This window comes from Larus michahellis, chromosome 5 (assembly GCF_964199755.1).
Source record: "Larus michahellis chromosome 5, bLarMic1.1, whole genome shotgun sequence".
In the NCBI taxonomy this organism is placed as follows: Eukaryota; Metazoa; Chordata; class Aves; order Charadriiformes; family Laridae; genus Larus; species Larus michahellis.
This window is the reverse complement of record NC_133900.1, coordinates 45,231,156-45,249,940: the sequence shown is the minus strand read 5'-3', so window position 1 is coordinate 45,249,940 and position 18,785 is coordinate 45,231,156. Positions and strand designations below refer to the sequence as shown.

Here is an 18,785-nt window from a genome sequence, read left to right as displayed (position 1 = left end):
GATGCAAATGGGATTCAAGAACAGCTACCTGACATTATGAGGTAAACTGGGAATTCCACTGCATTCACTACTTTATTAATCAGGTGAATCACCCCGTTTTCACTAATCTGGACTTCTAAAAATAGAATTGAAGTGATTGTGTACAGGATGCAAATTGTTTTCAATTCACTGGGCTCTATTTTGTTGTTATTATACTTAGAGGGTTTTTTTCTCAGGCAACTGCTTGAAGTAACAGTCCAGAAACCACTGGAAAATAACTTGCTCAACAGGCCTGCCATCATACAGCGACATGACTTCTATCGGAGCAGTTCACGTCACTACTGATGATGAGAGCACTGCTGAGGAAGATTACAGACCACTAGCAACATGCTCACATCTCAAAAGTTGCACCCACTCTTACAGCAAACAATTTTACTTCCAAAGGTCCCTTCCAGCATAAACTAATAACTTGCAAGCGAAGTCAGAGTGCTTCAAAAATGTATCTATCTTGAGTCTTTAAACCAAAAAGGTGTTTTCCGTGGTGAGAATCACATGCCCCATCTACTTTTGTAAATTTGACACCACCCCTTTCACTCGGCATATAAATGTTCCATTGAGTCAAGCATAAGCACAAGCATTCAGGGACTTTTTAATGGGACCAGAATTTTGTATGTTATACATAAAGAGATACTTTCTTGAAAATTCAGTCTCATTTATGTCCCTCTTACTTCTTAGGTTCCAAGAAGAGACCTTCATAGTAAGGCCCTGTAAATCATATAAGTAACAAAGTATTTACCTTTCACACTGTTACTTAAATATGAACTTAAATGTGTGAAAATAGGGACCTTAAGTATGGATTTCCCAGTCTTGCCTATTAACCTCTAATTGAGAAGGAAAACTCTTACACCTATTGAAAAAATACTGAAGTGTGGTACAGCATTAATATACATCACCAACAGGTGTCTAACCAGTTTGTTTTTTTCAAACCAGAGGGACTAAGAATCTACTGTGTAGAAACTACGTAATCCTGGCTTTCAAACAGCAAAAGCATCGTCCACTTTTAACCCTCTTAAATCAGGAAGCCAACTATTCTATAATCATATAACTAAATTTTTAAAAGCTCTGTTTTGGAAAAAAAATAACCAAACCACTGGGTTGATTTGGCTACTGCTTTGTAGCCAAATACTAGGCCATACAAAGACTGCGTCTCCTTATCAACTTCATTCTTTTCTTTGTTACTTGCTTACTTGTCCCGTATGTAAAGTTCTTAGCTGTTGATTTTCTCAGGGAAAATAAATACAAAACCAAACACAAATATTGTTTGTGAAAAGAATGAGAAAACATGACAGAACAATAAATGGTCATACAGAAGTTTTTAATGTTTGATTAAATCATCACAGTAATCAGAATTTTTACTGTAATGATATGCAGCTCTACCACACTATTATAAATAAAAACATTAAGATCAATATTAAATACAGCTCTAGGCAACATCACAGATTAACAAAGAAGGCATTCTTCATGAACCAGTAACTGAATGGCCTGAAAAAAAAAAATGCTGACACTTCCCCCTCCCATCCACCACATTTTTTTATTTTATTTTTTTCAAATTAGTAACTCGAGTAAGGCGCTGGAAGTTTTACATTAGAAAATTTTTGTTGCACAGCAGAGGCACACGTACTTCGTTATCAGAACCTCTAACGTATGTTTGTCAGAAGACATTTTAAATGTCAACAGGGAAAGCTTAGCAGGTAAGAGGAGCAACAGAGATGCACAATTTATATGCAATGCTCGGGATCCATACTGGGTTAAAGCAATTTTTATATGTGTAGTGTGTTTCTATTCTTCCACTGTAAAAAAAAATAAATAAATTAGACAATGGAAATTGGCATCACAGACAACTTCCAGAGCTGCCTTCTATAAATGGGCCAAATTCTGCTCTTTGTGAAGCTGCTTCTGTAAAGTTTTTTTCAGGCCCATGCAGTGCAGCAGAACAAGCTTTGAACCACTAGCACCGACTTCTTGTGGAAGAATACAGGTAGTTGCTGCAATGCTCCCATTTTAACACAGCCCCATTCCCTGTTTCACTTCCAAACCCGTTTTAATACAGGGGCTGCTCACCATGAACCCACTGGCACATTTTGCTTTCTACTGGTTCCAGTTGCTGCCAGAGATGAGATGATGAGATGTAGATGGCAGTTTTATACTCAGAAAAACTGGTGAAAATTCAGCGGAGCACTTAAGAACAGGCATTATTTTGGAGGTTGCCAAAAGTACCAGAATTTTGTTTCAGTATGTTAATGTACTTAAGATAAAACCATACAGAGTACTTTGCGAATAAAGACGTTTGAGGTAACTGTGATGAATGCCTTAGAGATACCTAGGATTAGTAATTTCGACTTTCACCATTTATATTATTAAAATCATAGAATGTGTTGGGTTGGAAGGGACCTTTAAAGGTCATCTAGTCCAAGCCCCTGTAGTAAGGAGGGACATCTTTAACTAGACCAGATTGGTCACAGCCTTATCAAGTCTTGAAGGCGTAATTGTTAAAAGAAGGAAATTTTATCTACCTCCCTGTTATAAAGTATGATTTTTGTCAGCCCGATTCCTTAATTTTTTTCCTCCCACCTTCGTGTGTATAGCATATTGCCTTTTTTCCTCTGCACGTGTTTGTGGTGGCTTGATAAAATGGCTAGGAAACAAAATAATCTAGTGACAGGCAAGAAAAAAAGTAAAGAAGTTGGGGATCTGTCAGTTCACCTGCTAGTCTGGGTGTTGCTGCTGAATTTTCAAGTCCTGCCAAAGTTTCAAGTACTGGATTCAATTCTGCCCTGCTGTACATCTTCTGTGGCTACATATATATACTTGAAAAGAAAAAAAAAAAGTCAAAAGCAATCTAGTAATTATAGTTGCTTTCTTACTATTATTTTTTAAACCCTGCAGTTTTCTAAAATGAAATTTTGCTATTACTGTTCCAGTTATCTGCTAGGAAAGGAAAAAGGGAATCTCAAGGTAACGGCAGTGAAAGTTAGATTTGAAAATGATCTTATATGCATGTTGGATCATAAAGAAACCATTTTGTTTATACCCTTCATCTAGTTGTAAACATTTGCTAATCCTCCATTACTTGCAGAGGATTATGAATTATTCTATAAAATCACATTAAAAAGGTAATTAGTTATGTGAGATAGTAACTGATTCATATTTAATAGATTTTTTTTTTAAATCCATACAAATATAAATAAAGAATGGTAAAACTTCAAGAAAAATAATATACATTTAGTGCAAGTTATGAGTTACATTTCTTCCTACCATGTCAGCAGTGGAACATCTCTTGTGGAGAAGAAAAAAAATAAAAATGACCGCTCTCAAATTTTACAAGGGGGAAAAAGATCTCCAGTGTTGTAGCATGCAATTTTTACCAGATACACGTATACAGAATTGTTCCAGCTCTTAACTAGTAGAATAGCAGTATTTTTCCTTATACTGCACAACATTGGTATATATCATAGTGTTTTCAATAATACAAAAATTGCATAAGACCAGGTCACATTATTGATAATTTCTGCAGCAAAAACAGTATTTTCCTTTGAAACGCTAGTTTCAGCCGGTTTTCTTTTTTCTCGTATCACGACAGCACGTGCGGTGAGAGAAGTCTTGCAAGGTATTACCTGTTCAATCTGTTTTTGTCGCAGTGGATCTGTACGGCCCCAAGCATTTTGTGATGTACAAACTTACACGTTTAATGGCACAAGAAAAACCTCCCTTCTTGTGATCGAACCTCAGTAACTCACAGTACATCTCAATATGAGAAACAACTGCTTCAAAAGGGCACACCAATTTTAAAGAGGCTTTGTTACGGCTCAGGAGAGAGAGAAATAAAGCTCTTCTGGAATGTAGAAAGGTGACGCATAATAATTAATACGTTTCATGAGTTAACACAACAGTTTTCCATGGTAAAAAGGGCAAGACCTTTCAGTCTCCGTAAGATGGCTCAATTCAGAGTGATCCCTCCAGAAACAGGGACTAATACCGCATCTCTTCAATGCTGAAGTACCAGGCTGGGGCTGGAGAATTGTGCCACCCGGCAGGGCTCACCCACTGCACTATCATGGCAGACCTGACGTCTCGGGACGCATCCAGTGCAGGACAGCGGCTCCTCTCCCTTCCCACGCTCCCATCAGCTTCCTCCTCGCCACATACTCCCCCAGACCAACTCCCGATTTCCAGCAGCACTGTCACGCAAAAACCCAGCTCTCGGCTCTGATTTTAGAAGTGTTCCCCAGACTAAAGTGTTGTGCTATTCAACAAATGAACCTCCTCTTCCGCTTCCTCTCTCTCCTCAGCTATGGGTTTCAGTTGAACATTATTGAGGCGGGGTCTTGGTTTGCCGTCTGGGCCATATGACGGAGGATATCTTTTTTTGTTATAATGCCAAGGAGGCGCCTGGAAAGGATAAATGGAAGATCGATATTAATCCAAGCGGGAAAACAATAAAGCGGAACAAATCTGTAGCCAAGTCCTTTTTGTTGACAGGAATAGAGCAAAAGTAAACAGCCCGATTTTCTTATTTAAACAAAAACATTTTATTCATCAAAATATTGAGGAACCACCCGTTTGTTAAAAGACAGCAATGCTGAGACACCGTATCAGATGGTCTCCGACAGCTGTGATCCATTTTAATGAAATACAAGTAATACAAGTAGAGCCCATGACAATTTTTATTTAACTTTTTGTTTCTACAAAAATGAAATTTTGATTAGCGTATGCCAACAAAAAAGTAACAAAGAGGGACAAAGAAAAAAGAGGTATGAAAAAGAAGTGATATTGATCCCATTTCATAAGGGAAGCATGATCGCACCTAGCCATCAGAAGTGACGTACTGCCTGATGGCCCAAAATCCCAATAGCAAAATTAAACTCCCCTCCGTTTTTAAATCGTAAGGATCCTTCCAGTCTGACGCACTGGCTCAGGCTGAATGTATTCACAGGAGCACACTGTATTGGCCATGAAACTTTTGTAAAATAAACGATAGTTAACTAGGTTTGGGAGTTCACAGCTTTAGAAAATAAATGGTGAATAACAGAAGAAAATTGTCATTTTCCAATTTAGATACTGTGCTCTTACGACAGCATCTTCATGGCTTTTAAAATTGTAACTCTGCGAAATATCAAAAAGGATGAGACTGTCCGAAAGGATAATATCACAGGAGAAGCAAAGAGCAGAATGAATGAGCTGCTGCCCTTGTTATTCTGGTTAGTACATTTTGTTTTGTCTTATTAAAGGACGCATGAAATACTTGTGAAATATTAGCATAAAATGAGAACATAATTAGCATGTTTTGCACATAAGCAGCTAAACCTGGTGGGTATATTTAGTAGAGATGTAACTAGCAACCCATGTCCAAATTAAGGCAAAGTCTACCATCTAATCTAAGGTTAGTTCACAACATCATGGTTAAAACAGTATCTAGATTCTGAAGGCAATAGTCAGCACAGCAGCCTGCCACTTAGTGGCTTAGGATATCACCCAACATTTTATAAAGGCGTACATTAATTGCTGTGGGTAACAACAACAGAATCACAGGACTTTACTAAAAGTAAGAGTACTTTTTAAAAATCACATAGATAAAGGGGGATTACAGGGAAGATCTAATGCTGCAATACATTAAAAACATGCTTGACTTTGCTTCTCAGCAGACGTGATACTTTGCTATTTAACAGCTATTTAAAGCTGTCAAGGTCAGAAAAAGAAACTGGCATATAAGAAAATTTGAATTTGCATTAGGCAAGGAAAACGTATTCCTAGCTGTGTGCTTTCCCACCCGGGGAAAGCAGCAGATCAACTAGACGGATCTATGTGATCCCAAGAACAAAAATATCAGAAAGTCTATTGTTTACTTTCCTTTAATGTTGTGACTAACAGCATGTCCGTATCAACAGCTTAATTTCTACAAAAGGATTTTGCACATATTGTTTTATGGTTTAATACAATTTTTTAGCACAAGATGGTTTCATTGTTGTCACAAAAGCCCTGAACAGTTCACAAGTTTCATGCTTCCTGACTTCTAATGTGTCTAATTATGAGATCTGATATATCTAATCACCAAGGGTTCGACGTGCTGCTTTAGTTGCTCGAGATGCTCTAATATGTTCTTCTTTGTGATGATCCCCAAGACAATCCTGAAACAGATCATGTTATGCTAATAACTGTGTGTGAAATCAAATAAAAAAGTTCTAATCATAACGAAAAAGGATTAGAGTAGAGCAAAACTTAAAAAAAAAAAAAAAAGAAAAAAAAAAGAATGGTTGCAGGAAAGCTAATGAGATAATTAAATGAAAAATGATTTGAAAGTCAGTACCCTTTCCCAGACATTGCCTTTTTTCTTTTTCTCCGAAAATTCTGAACACAACTGGATCTTCAACCACCCCAGAGCAGCATGCTTCTCATATCAAGTACAGGTCAGGGAAGCGTTCTTCATCCCTTCTCCCCAAATTCACATCTCTTCAGGTTTTAGAGGCACTGAAGCTAAAATCTATTTCATTTCCTTTGTTTAATAGTTATTTCTCCTCACACATACAGATAATTAGTCACATTTTAACAAGCCACAGTAGATGAACAAAGTAGTAACTGTGTGAAGTCATAGCAATTGAGGTGTGAAGCTGCACTATGACACAGGGTTATCTGGTGACCCTAGAAACAGACAAATTCAGGCAAATTTCTCATTCATGACAGTATAAACCAAGAGCAATTCCTTGGAATGGATATTGTGGTTCAAATCAGGAAAAGTGAGGCTCAGTCTTTATATATCTCTATGTTTGTCATCAGCACCAATTTCTGCACAGTTCCTATTCCAATCTGGACTGGAACCAGTAAGTTGATGTGTGTCTTTATGTGGGTATATTCAATTTGCAGGAAATTTGCCAAAGTAGAGAGTAGTCCTTGCTGTCCACGTGGCTGTATGCCACGGCTAAATACTGCTAGTCCTAGTATTTACCATCTGATCTGGTTGTAATGGACAGCGTGCTCATGGAATATCACAAGTCTGTAAATTGAAGCAGGACAACAAATATGAATGTCTGAAAGCAGCAAATTATTAAAGCCATCCATACGTGCTGCTACTTTATCATAAAATAGTTAAAAAATTATAGGACAGTTTTACATAGCTTTGCGTGATTAAAGCTTTCTTTAGAGGCAGTTTTAACATCAATGTCAATGTTTGAGCACTCAGCCCCAACAGAAACTAAGAAACCCCCCCGTCATAATAAATATTCTTCCTTGAAGTTTTATCAATTCAAATTTCCCCCCACAAAACAAGAATAATTGCATGCCTGCACTGACTTCTAAGTGACATCCTTTCCCGATCAGAGAAAGGTTTTTGAAGTCATTTATGCTTCTGAAAACATGTATTTGCCATTCAATACGGGGGGGGGGGGGGGGGAGCAGATCATTTAAAATAAATTTGTTTTAAAATATATTTGAAAAAATAAATTTGGAAACCAATGCACTATTTAAATATTTGCTACTTATAGCAGCAGTCCTTTTGCCCACAGCAAAACAAAGAAAGTCCCACCCATATTTCAAGTTTCTTGGGTTTTGACCCATGGACATCGATCCTAAATAAAGTGGATTAGCAGACAATGTTTCACTCCCCAGGTGCCTTAAAAGACATGCTAAAGAGAAAGCAAGATACTATGGTAGGAGCTGCAATGTTGTGTGTCAAGTGCTAAACACAAGAGATACAGGAAAGCAGAATGTTAAAGGAGCAGCTACGCAGAAAAAAGATCATGTAAAAAAAAAATGAATAGTTTAGATAAGAGGCAATTATAATGAACAGTTATGTTTCCATGCCTAGGGCTGATTTATTTACCTATAGTCTCATTCTAAATCTTAGAATTACTTTCTCAAAATATTTTGAAATGTAGAAACAAAAGTTGCAGATTGAAGTTTCAGAACTAGTAGCAGTTATTTAGTTGTTAGTATTGCAGAAACAAGAGCTTGGCGACAATTCTCATCACTAAACTCCAGAAGAGGAGATACTGACTGCATCATTTTCTCCCTTACTTTTTATGAACCCAGGTATTTGTAGATGTTCAAGAGCTGATACATTGCACATTGCCAGAACATACATATATAAGAATGAGGAAATACAGGCCTTAGACTGTGCACCACACAAGACTACATTTCTATGAGACAAGTTGTGTCTCCTCCACATGCAAGTTGCACACACAAAACTTGCTGAATGAGAGCTACTTTTTAACAGAACATCTTAAAATGCCTGAAATCACCTGATCGCTTACTTAGAATACAAGGGAGGAGTAAGAATTTAAGAGGTGCCACAGCACAGCACTTTCTTAACAGTTAGGGTCCCCATTTGCAGCGCCAAACTTATGGGTTCAAATACCATGATCCTGGAACACATCCTGGTTCAAATACTCTGATCCTGGAAGTAAAAATTACTGTGTCTAACAAAACAGACAGCATTGCTGCCACTTTACTCACCCGTTGTGTGTTACAAGGCACTGCCTCAGACCCAGCTTCCGGAAAATATCCACCACTATTTCCATTGGTGTGTGGTCTGTCACGGTGAAAGGGCTCATATCAAGTATGCTTCTAAGCTTCAGAGGTCGAGGGCTTTCGGCTGGAAGCGACGGGGTGTGCTGGGCAAAACAGACCCTGGAACTGCCAACAATCCCCTCCTGCTTCTTTCTAGCACTTTCTTTAAGAAAAAGAGGGGAGGGGGGGAAACAGCAGAGGAGGAAGAATTTACATTCTTGGAGTAAGACAATTTAGTGCACAGACAGATCGATCAACACCACCAGACTCTCATGTTACTCTCCAGATGCTGATATTCTGATCCATGCTATTTTGATGTGTTTCCACAGCCACTGCTTTATCCCATTTGTGCAGAAATCACAAAACCCATCTACCATACAGCTTTAGCCGTTCTTCAGATACTACCTTTCTCACTCCAGTAAATAAGTTTTATTTGCAATAAAGAGGTGGAAAGACTTAAAAAAATAACACACAGGAAGCAGACAGATGGCTGCTGAAGAAACTATCAAGGGAAAAGCCAGTCTCAATTGACAGCTGCCCTGTCATGAGTCCAATGGCTGTAATTACCGTTGGTTTGAAACGAAAGACCTCATTTTCTGATCACTCTGAAAATCTTGTCTCCTTGTTTGTAATGAATTTATTTAGCTTTTTGTGAAGTGGATTCTCTTCCTTTTCATTTCCTCATCACCTTGGTGACAACAGCATCCCCCCTGTAGCCTGAACTACTTCACACAAGGACTCTCGAGCCAGCCAAAATCCAAGACAGAGCAACTTGCACTGTGCAATTTCATAGAATCACAGAATGGTCTGGGTTGGAAGGGACCTTAAAGATCATCTGATTCCAACCCCCCTGCCATGGGCAGGGACACCTCCCACTAGACCAGGCTGCTCAAAGTCCCATCCAGCCTGGCCTTGAACACTTCCAGGGATGGGGCATTGACAACTTCCCTGGGCAACCTGTTCCAGTGCCTCACCACCCTCAGAGTGAAGAGTTTCTTCCTAATATCTCATCTAAATCTCCTCTCTTTCAGTTTAAAACCGTTACCCCTTGTCCTATCACTACGCTTCTGAGTCCCTTCCCAGCTTTCCTGTAGGCTCCCGTTAGGTACTGGAAGGCTGCTATAAGGTCTCAGCAGCTGAAATGAGTCTTACCTGTGAAAGTGTATTATTAGAAGAATGTTCTGGTATTCCCTTGTTCACTTTTAAGTAAATGCAAACTTAAACCAGTAAGGTGTCTATAATAATTTCCTAGTTTTGGACATTCCTACACATCCTACGTAACGTAATACCACAGAGTGTGCACAGTATCAAGACCACAGGCAAAAGTTTTACTGAAGTAACAGTGTTGTGTTCACAAAACATTTTTTTTAAAAAAGTTGCAGGAGACTTTTGTGGCTCTTTCTCCAGTGTCTTTGTTAAAGAGATGCTTGTCAATATACAATCTTATGAATTATGGGGGGGGGAAGTACTTTAAGATGCAACCTCCATCACTGATTTCATGCACCAACTATTACGATTTTGTAACATTTTCTTACATAACAATGATTTTTTCCCCTTTGGTTATGATAGTATCCTCAAAATCCAGATAATTTTTCTTGCCAGTGCACAAAGTACTAGTATCACACAAGTCCTAATGCTCACCCAGAGAAAGAGGGCCCAAACAGAGCTCGTGTGCTCATGTGCCCAGGGCCAAATTTCCCATTACACAAATAAACTGAAAAACAGAAACCTAAAATAATTAATATTTCGCTTATCTCTCCATAATACAATCTTAGTTGTTATAAAACAGTAAATAACACTGTCAGAGAGAAGTACGATACACATTTAAATTTAAAAATTACTTGGACAGTATTTCTCTCAGAATCCTGCTGTTCTATAATAAGAATTACTCAATTTTAAAGAAGAATGTTAGTGTAGTGTCACTTGAGAAAAAGAGATACTAGCAAAAGCCTCAAAACAAACAGAAATACCAACGAGATGATGTTTTGGCCTATTTCAGTGTTACAACTTTTGTTTTTATGACAGAGACAAAGAGATTAACATTTCCTCCATTTCAGAGCCAGCTACTGAAGATAATCACATACTTCAATAAAGGAACAGACAGCCCGTGCGAGGTATCTAAACCTGAAATAAGTGTAGAAACACACAAAGTAAATCTGTTTTAAGCTATAGAATCATTTAATTTGGCATATATAATCATGCAATACTGGAAGATAATTACCTATTGCAATAGTTAAATCTCTTCTTAGAGCAAAGCCCACGAGTCTCTGCGATTCTTTTGACATAATAACAGGAAAACCATTATAGCTGGTTTCGTTGATCAAGTTTTCTATGTCTTCAACTGTCATGTTATCCTGTGTCAGAACTGCTAAAGGTGGATCGCTTCTTCGAGGTCTCATAACATCAGCAGCCAGTGTTGTGTGAGTAAATTCTTCCTTTGCATCCAAGAAAGGATATCCGTTCAGTCGGATGTGCGCCTCATAGATGCCTTCCCTACCAAAGGCATCTCCTACCCACTTACTGGTCATCACTGCAGCCATTAGGGGCACAATATATTCCAGCCCTCCTGTTAGCTCAAAGACAATAACTACCAGGGACACAGTCATCCTTGTCACACCACCTGCAAGAAAAATGGTAGCCAGTAACACTCTAGTATCAGATAATAATGAGTTTAGTATATCCTGCCTTCCTGTTGAGAGCTACAAATATAACTTTGTCATTAAAGGTCATCTGACAAACATCATTCTGTATAATACAAACAGAAGCAGACAGGAAAAATGAACATGAAACTTCCAGAAGTAAAAAAACAGAGCTTTAGGGAAAATTTCTAGAAAGTGAGATAATAAAGGGATTTGAAAAATATGTGCCGTTATTTCATGTAAACTAAAAATAAACTATGTTTTTCTCCACACCACACCTAGGTTAAAAATACTGTGAAATGCAAGGAAATACAGTAAGATAAGAATGTGGAAATAGAATGGAAGCAATGCAGGGAAGTCACAGGTAGCAATTCAACAGCTTTGTTGTCCAAAGGATTAGGAACTTATTGCCGTTGCTGAATCATAAAAGCTAAAGAGAATCCTGAGCTGATGAAAAGAAATCTCTTTCTTGGACAACAGGAGAAGACAGGGATTACATTTCTCTTTTGTTAGTACTCAAGATGTTTTTTCTACCGAGGTTTCTGATGCCGCATCTTCATTCAATAAAAGAATATGATATCTCTTCCAATGCATTCAAAAGTGATTCAAGTTGGAACTATTAAAAAACAAAACATTCTCTCCAAAACCTAAATTTGTACCACTAAGTTATTTGATCGATCAAATGCACTTTTCCTTAAGGAAAAGGTCTACTTTTTGCAGGATCTGTAGTAATAGCTTTTAAGTTTGATTTCTACGGCGATGAAGGTATAAGCTAAGGCAAGACAAGGCCTTCAAAAAACCTTTCCTAGTTTAGGTGCCCAACTTAAGCCTCTCTCCATGAAGCTGATTTTCAACAGTTTGTAAATCAGACTTGTCGAAAGTACCTCAAGCCGGACTCCCCAAATCATCAGACACTTATGAAATTTTTGTTTGGATTATGAATTTCAAGAACGCTTTTTGCAATTCATGTAGACGTGACAGCTGATCACATCACCTCCTTGTAGTAATTTCAACTGTACTTGACTCTGCAAATCCTCTACTTCATACACTTCAAGAATCTGATTTTTCTGACTGATGTACTAATGACACCTCTTGATACCAAAAAAAGAAAGCAAACACTCTTATTTAAATTCTTCTTTTTCTCATCATATAGTCAATTTAAATTTCACATGTTATTCCTCAGTCACAAGGATTGTAGAGATGTGAATGTATTATTCTGAAGAGAGAGAAGTCCACGTAAAAAACGTGTTCCAAAACTGCACACATTTCTATCTCCCTTTATCTTTAATCATTAGTTTGGAAACATATAATAAATCAGGTACTTATTTACTTTGGTATACTTTAGTTACCTAAGCATGCAGCAGCACCAACCATGGCATAAAGACCAGGTGTAATACAGTCAGCTCCAACTTCACACCACTCCTTGAAAATGAACCAGTCATGATGGTAGTAGGCCAGCTGCTCCACTGCGATTCCTACGATCCTTCCTGCTATTGCTCCAATTGCCATACTGGGTATGAACAACCCAGATGGAACCTGCAACAAAAACAAAATGCCGATGGGAACATACCTGATGCATAGTTTTGTAAGTAATCTTTTCTTTTTTTTTTTTTTTTTTTTTGCCAAAAGTGATGCAAATGCTCAAATTGTCACGTTAAAAACATGTAAGTTGACATTGCAAGGTTAGTGAAACTTAGCACTATGCCATTGATATCTCTGATCAACCTGGTTGGCTGAATCCATTTTATGAGCGCGCTTATTTATATTTTAGTGTATTTAAGAGCAAATCTATCACCAATACAGGACCACAACCTAGATTCTCAGTTCCAACAGCACGATTCCTACCATATGTGTGTCCAGTCTAACCTGTGCTACTAGTACTGAGAAGTCTTCCGTACTATTTCTCATCTCCCCTATTACTTCATGTTCCCCTGAGTCAACGCTCACTAAACAAGCTTTGCATAGAGGACTGCCTTCCCAAACTGCTTCCTAATACTGCTATAAATTAGATGGCCAACTAAACTGGTGATTTTTAAATGAGGCTTTGCTTATTATATTGCAGTTTCCAATCCAAAGGAGTGTATATAAAATGCCAAATACACTAAGAGAGAAGAAGACAGGACAACTCCCATTGCAAAAAGTAGGTAACACGTTACTGTAAAAAAAGAAAAAAGTTCCTACTGCAATCTTAGTTATTTAAACTGTTTTTCTGTTATTAACTAAAACCTGAAAAGGCCACACAGCCTTGTCATACCCACATGGCTTAGTAAAATATTATTGCAAGTCTTGCTTTTATGAGCGGCTTCATAAGGAGTGAGGGTTCATCTGAGGAGCTGCTGTTGTGTATCTTCTCTCCTCCTTAGGAAGCTAATCTTCTTTCCAAAAAACATACTGGCATCTAAACGTCTCATTAAGCTGCAAATGCCCGCTGCTTCTCCTCACAGCAGTTGTTCATATCAAAAATATTTTCAGCTGTGACTGAGGTAGAGATCTGACTACAAATAAGTAGTAGAATTTTTACTTTTTGTCTAAATGCACCTAAACCCATATTGTCAAAATAACTTCATTAAAAACTTGCACTCCTCGTGTAACAGGACACATGATTTCATTTTTTTCCACTGTACAGCTGTGAAATGTAAGTACCGTGCAATAACAAACTATTGATTTTGCCATGGAATCCAATGTCTGGTGCAGAACTGTATTTTAGAATCTATTATTATTATTATACTGCCAATATATATGGTTGCAAAGATGATTTCTAACAGACAAACCAAGGACAAAAAAAACATAGCAAACTTTGTGTTTGAAAGCCGGCAGCATAGGTTTTTGGGAAAAAGTTCAATAATCCTTTACTCCCATCCTGAATTACCTAATATTTCAGTGTTGACAGATTCAGTGCTATCATTTTAGTGTGATATCCAAATTGTGCGTTTATACCACTATTGTTATTTCCCACAATTAATCATGCATCTAAACCCCTTTCTAACTATTAAAATCCAGGTTTTTTCCTGAATGAAATTCTTTCTCGGTGAACTGTTCAATAGCACCCTGAAAAAAATAACATTTCAGACATAAAAGTAATTGTATACATCTTTGAAACTGCCTCAGTCTAGTCTGCTACAGCAGTATGCCACAGAAATTCGGTCTCCACATGGAAATTACATCCAAATGGTTTCTGGTTCTTTGTTAATGTAACATTTTTATGCATCTAGCTCCTTCTCTTTCCATCACATGTGGATAATGGTTACAAGTCTAACTGTAATTATGATTTTACAGCTGCATTTTTTAGCAGCTGTAATTTGTTAGCCTCTGAATCATGACACACAAAGTGGAGAGGAACCTTCACTGAGAAGGAACAAGGAAAAAAAGTTAGGTTCTACCTTGTCTCAGCTTTCTTCTCCAGTGCATGCCAGCCTAACTCAAGTTACACTACAGAGGAAATGATTAGTTTTGTGGCACATGTATCATCTTTGAAACAAGCAAGGAATCAGGATATGGGTGCAACTTTCTGCTGCTTTGGTAGTGCAGTTCCATACCAGCCAGGTTCCGAGGCAAAGCTGTAATCCCACCCCAACTGATGATCATCAGCATTTAGACACAGAAACGAGTCTACTGATAATAAGCAGTACAGTGTATGTACAAAAGCCTGAAAGAAAAAAAAAAAAAGGAAAGAAAAAAAACACCAAAAAAACCCCAAAACCCCAAATCAGTGCCATATCAGCTTCTTGGTGATCTTTGTTCCTGGCAGTAAGAGCAGCAGAAATCAGCATGCCCAACAGGCAGCAATAGTTCCTGAGGGACAGACGTGTGTCTGCACATGGCTACAGCTCCAGGAACAGACCTGGAGTGCCCACAGCATCCTTAATAATGACTTAAATGACAAAGTAGTCTTTTTTTGTTTGTTTAATTTTGAATTTTCTCCTCCTTTCATGGAAAAAAAAAGCAGCTTAAAATGCGAATAAACATCCCCTTCTCCAGATACTGGCTGACATTCTAACCAGCTGCATGCTTCCAAGCTTCAGAGAAATGTATGTAGCACAGCCCCGTTAATGACAGCAGCATGACTCTGCCTATTGACAAAGTGATAAGTGTATTCTTACAACTTCACAGAAATATTTCCACCAAATTGCAGGTGCTGAAGTTATGAGAAAATGAACCAAACCCAAATGAAATGTAAACTCTACACTTCTGTAATCTAGTGAATTCTGACATGAAGTGTGATCCTGTGGTGACAATCCCATGAGAAAGAGGTAGATGCACAGAACGCATGAATGGTAAGGAATGTTATAATGCTTAGAAGGGCAGGGCCATAGTTATAAGTGAAATACAATAAGTAAATACAGCACATTGGAGTGGTCATGTTATACAATAATGCCTTGAAATTTTGACCTATGGAAGACTAGCATTTAAAATACACACAACAGATTTCTCTTACCCATCAACCAATCTATGGAAAATACCTTCAAACAACAGATGGCAACATCTTCTAAAATATCAACACATGAGAAACATGAAATGATACTGTTCTATCAATTACAGAATGACAGAATGGCTGAGGTTGGACTTGACCACTCCAGATTGTTTAGTGCAACATCTCTGCTCAAGCAGGGTCAACAACAGCAGGTTGCCCAGGACTGCATCCAGTCAGGTTTTGAGTATCTCCAAGCATGGAGACTCCACAAGTTCTCTGGACAAACTTCCAGTGTTCAACTACCCTCACAGTAAGTTAAGTGTTTTCTTATGCATGCAGTTACATGGAACAGCACTGTAGACTGAGAAGTTAAAGCCAGTTTAGTGAAATCCTGTTTAGTGAACATTCTACAGTACTTTTGTGTTACATGTTTGATAATGATGTATTTGCAAAAAACTATGAAAGGAGGCTAATAAACCAGAAAATGACGAAGGCATGACAGTCACGTGTCATTCAGAAAACACCCACAGGTTGGAGAGAAGCTGAAGAGAGCTCCAAAACAGATTTTAAAAATGACCAGGAAAGAAAAAATATGCTGCTCTGTAACAGAGAAGAAATTCCCATTCCAGTCGCATGAACAAAGCTCGCTTTCTAGTCATGACATGCAAGCCTGGAAATTTCAGGAAAGAAATCATCATCAGCTCCCTTTGACAGTCTGCAGTAATTACATTTATGTGCTAAATTTGGAGAGGGGATTAAAAATCCCACTACAAGTTGTTCAAGAGGTACAGTCTTTTCTTCTTCCTTGTAACAGGACTAGGGAACCCAAGTGGTTATGTTCAAACTCAGCTGAAATAAACTCTTGGAAATTTTAGAGAGTCATCCTTATTGCTGAATCAGGCCCATACAACCAACCATCCATCCACAGAGTTACTGTTCCCTATTAAATTTAGCACTTTTCTATTCAGCTGAAGAAAGGGCTACTCTGAATTTAATTAAACTTAATATTGTTTTCTACAAGACTTGCTTAATAATCAAGAGTAAAAAGACCTATTTTAAAATAACTACACATGAAAAAAAAATTCTATAAACAAAGCTGCTAGCTTTGAGAGATGAAAAATGAGAAAGGCAATAATTAAATAATCACAGCAGATGACGCAGCCACTGCATTCACACTTACCTTGATACCAAAGGTGAAGACTGTCATGATTATTTTAAATATGAGCGCTAAACACAGCTGCCATATAGCTGAATAGACTCCAGTGCCTGCTGGACGGTCAGGAATATCATCTACTATTTTGCTCGCGTTCATATCATTTCTGTAGTCACAGAGGGAGGAGGATTCTAATGGCCCACAGTCCGTGAAGAGCTCTTTAATAAGCTCACTGGTGTTTAGCCTTGTATATGGGTTAGGAAATGCAATGACAGCTGTTATTGCTGCAACAATAATAACCTCCAGGACAGGATACTTCCCAAATTTCGTAGATTTGCGTCGACGACACCATGCGATGTTTGCTCGGATGAAAAACGCTCCCCAGAGCCCACCAAATACTCCCAGAAGAATAAAAGGAAGCAGTTCAAAAAGGTACCAAGGAGTGTGATACTCCACATAAAAAAGAACTAGGCGGCTATTACCAAAAGGATTGATGGACCTTAAAACAAATGCAGCTACTAACGCAGCAAAAAATGATCTCCATAAAGTCTTCAGTGGGAAATAGTAACTGACCTGCAAAAGGCAATACAAGAGAATCATTAGTGATTCAATTAAAAATACAAGAAAGACTGGTTTATGCACCTGTTACAGTGCTGCTCCTCACACGGTATATGCTAAAAAAAGTACTCTTAAGCTATCAGTATTATTTCTATCGCTTGGAGTACTGATGCACCAGCACATACTACATTTTTACAAAGCTGTAAAACAATTCATACTTACATCAATTTTAAAGTCAATACTAAAGCAGTATTGACTGTTTTAAGATTGTTAGGAAATAATGCATAGTAATTTATGTTTAAAAGCTTCTCTGTTTCCAAATCTCTCTTTCCAGTGTTCCTTAAAACCAGCCTGTGTACTAGCTGCTCTCTCAAATTGCCTGCTAACACTGTTTCTTCTCCATTCAGCCAACACTGAAACGTTTCTGGCAGATGTGTTACTTTTATGTAGTATCACTAAAACATTAAAAAAAACCAAACCACTCAAAGCAAAACATGCAATCTCATACTTAAGCTCTATGTAACCTCATTTGAATTTCAAAACAGTTTTCTTCTGAGCTTTTCTGGATATTTTTTTTTGCCACAAAAAAATTCCTCAAAATACCCTAATGATATAGCAAAATTATACATTAAATAATATTTTGCTTCCTTCTTTCAATTCAGAAAATTTTTAATTTTTAGTTTTCTTTAAAAATGCTAATGATCTAAATCACATTCTTACATAGTTTGAAAACAACTAATGAAAACTAATTTAATACAAAACATTTCTTGGAGAAGAGAGTTTGGTTGCCTTAGAGGTCAGTTTTATAGCATAATTTCCTTTTTAATAATTAACGTACTCAATTGTGTTTAGTATCTGAAGCTTTAAGAAAAGTAATGTTTAAAAACTTGCTTCACAAAACTATCAAATAGGTTTCTAAAGCCTCTTTCAAAATGAAAAAAGAAAGCCCGATTTATTTATTTTTTTTAGAATATGCTCCTAGAGTGAAACACTGCTGTATCTCTATCTGTATGTAAACTGTAATTATTAACTGACTCAGCCCTTCTCCAGAAAAATAGAATTGAGAATAAAGCAAAGCTGACATTCATCCAAAGAAAAGAAAAAATATCTTTAGGAGTTTGGTGGTAACAGGACTCTTGACTTGAAATGTGGGTCCAAAAATACTTTCCTTCTTAGGAAAAACTCTGCAGCTTAAAGGAATCTGAGATTATTCACGCTAAAAGACATATTTTTTAGTATCTATCCTTCAGGGCTATCTCTTGACATACCTCCTCCAGACTAAAAAGGACTCCACCAATTGGGGCACCAAAAGCTACAGACACTCCTGCTGCTGAGGCAGCTGACAACACCTGGAAAAGAACAATGGTGAGGGGTTTTTTTTGCAGTCTGTGATATGCTTTAAACATAAAAAACAGAATCTCATCACAGTTATCAGTTTATTCTATGTTTCTATCAAGGACACACAGACTGGCTAACAGAAAAGCAT

General features: G+C 37.6%; 1 protein-coding gene across 4 annotated transcripts in view; it reads right to left on the bottom strand.

Moving 5' to 3' along the window:
- Positions 1-1,333: 1,333 nt before the first annotated feature.
- Positions 1,334-18,785, bottom strand: part of CLCN3 (chloride voltage-gated channel 3) — a 72,755-nt gene continuing 55,303 nt past the window's right edge. For 2 of the 4 annotated variants that reach the window (XM_074586983.1, XM_074586986.1), the window contains 7 exons: positions 18,568-18,648; positions 16,769-17,314; positions 12,527-12,713; positions 10,760-11,158; positions 8,485-8,701; positions 6,089-6,164; positions 1,334-4,428 (listed from right to left, as the gene is read on the bottom strand). In XM_074586983.1, coding sequence (XP_074443084.1) covers positions 4,270-4,428; positions 6,089-6,164; positions 8,485-8,701; positions 10,760-11,158; positions 12,527-12,713; positions 16,769-17,314; positions 18,568-18,648 — 1,665 coding nt within the window. In that variant the 3' untranslated portion in view covers positions 1,334-4,269. The remainder of the gene's footprint in view (positions 4,429-6,088; positions 6,165-8,484; positions 8,702-10,759; positions 11,159-12,526; positions 12,714-16,768; positions 17,315-18,567; positions 18,649-18,785) is intronic. The other 2 variants (XM_074586984.1, XM_074586985.1) reach the window with 1 other exon arrangement.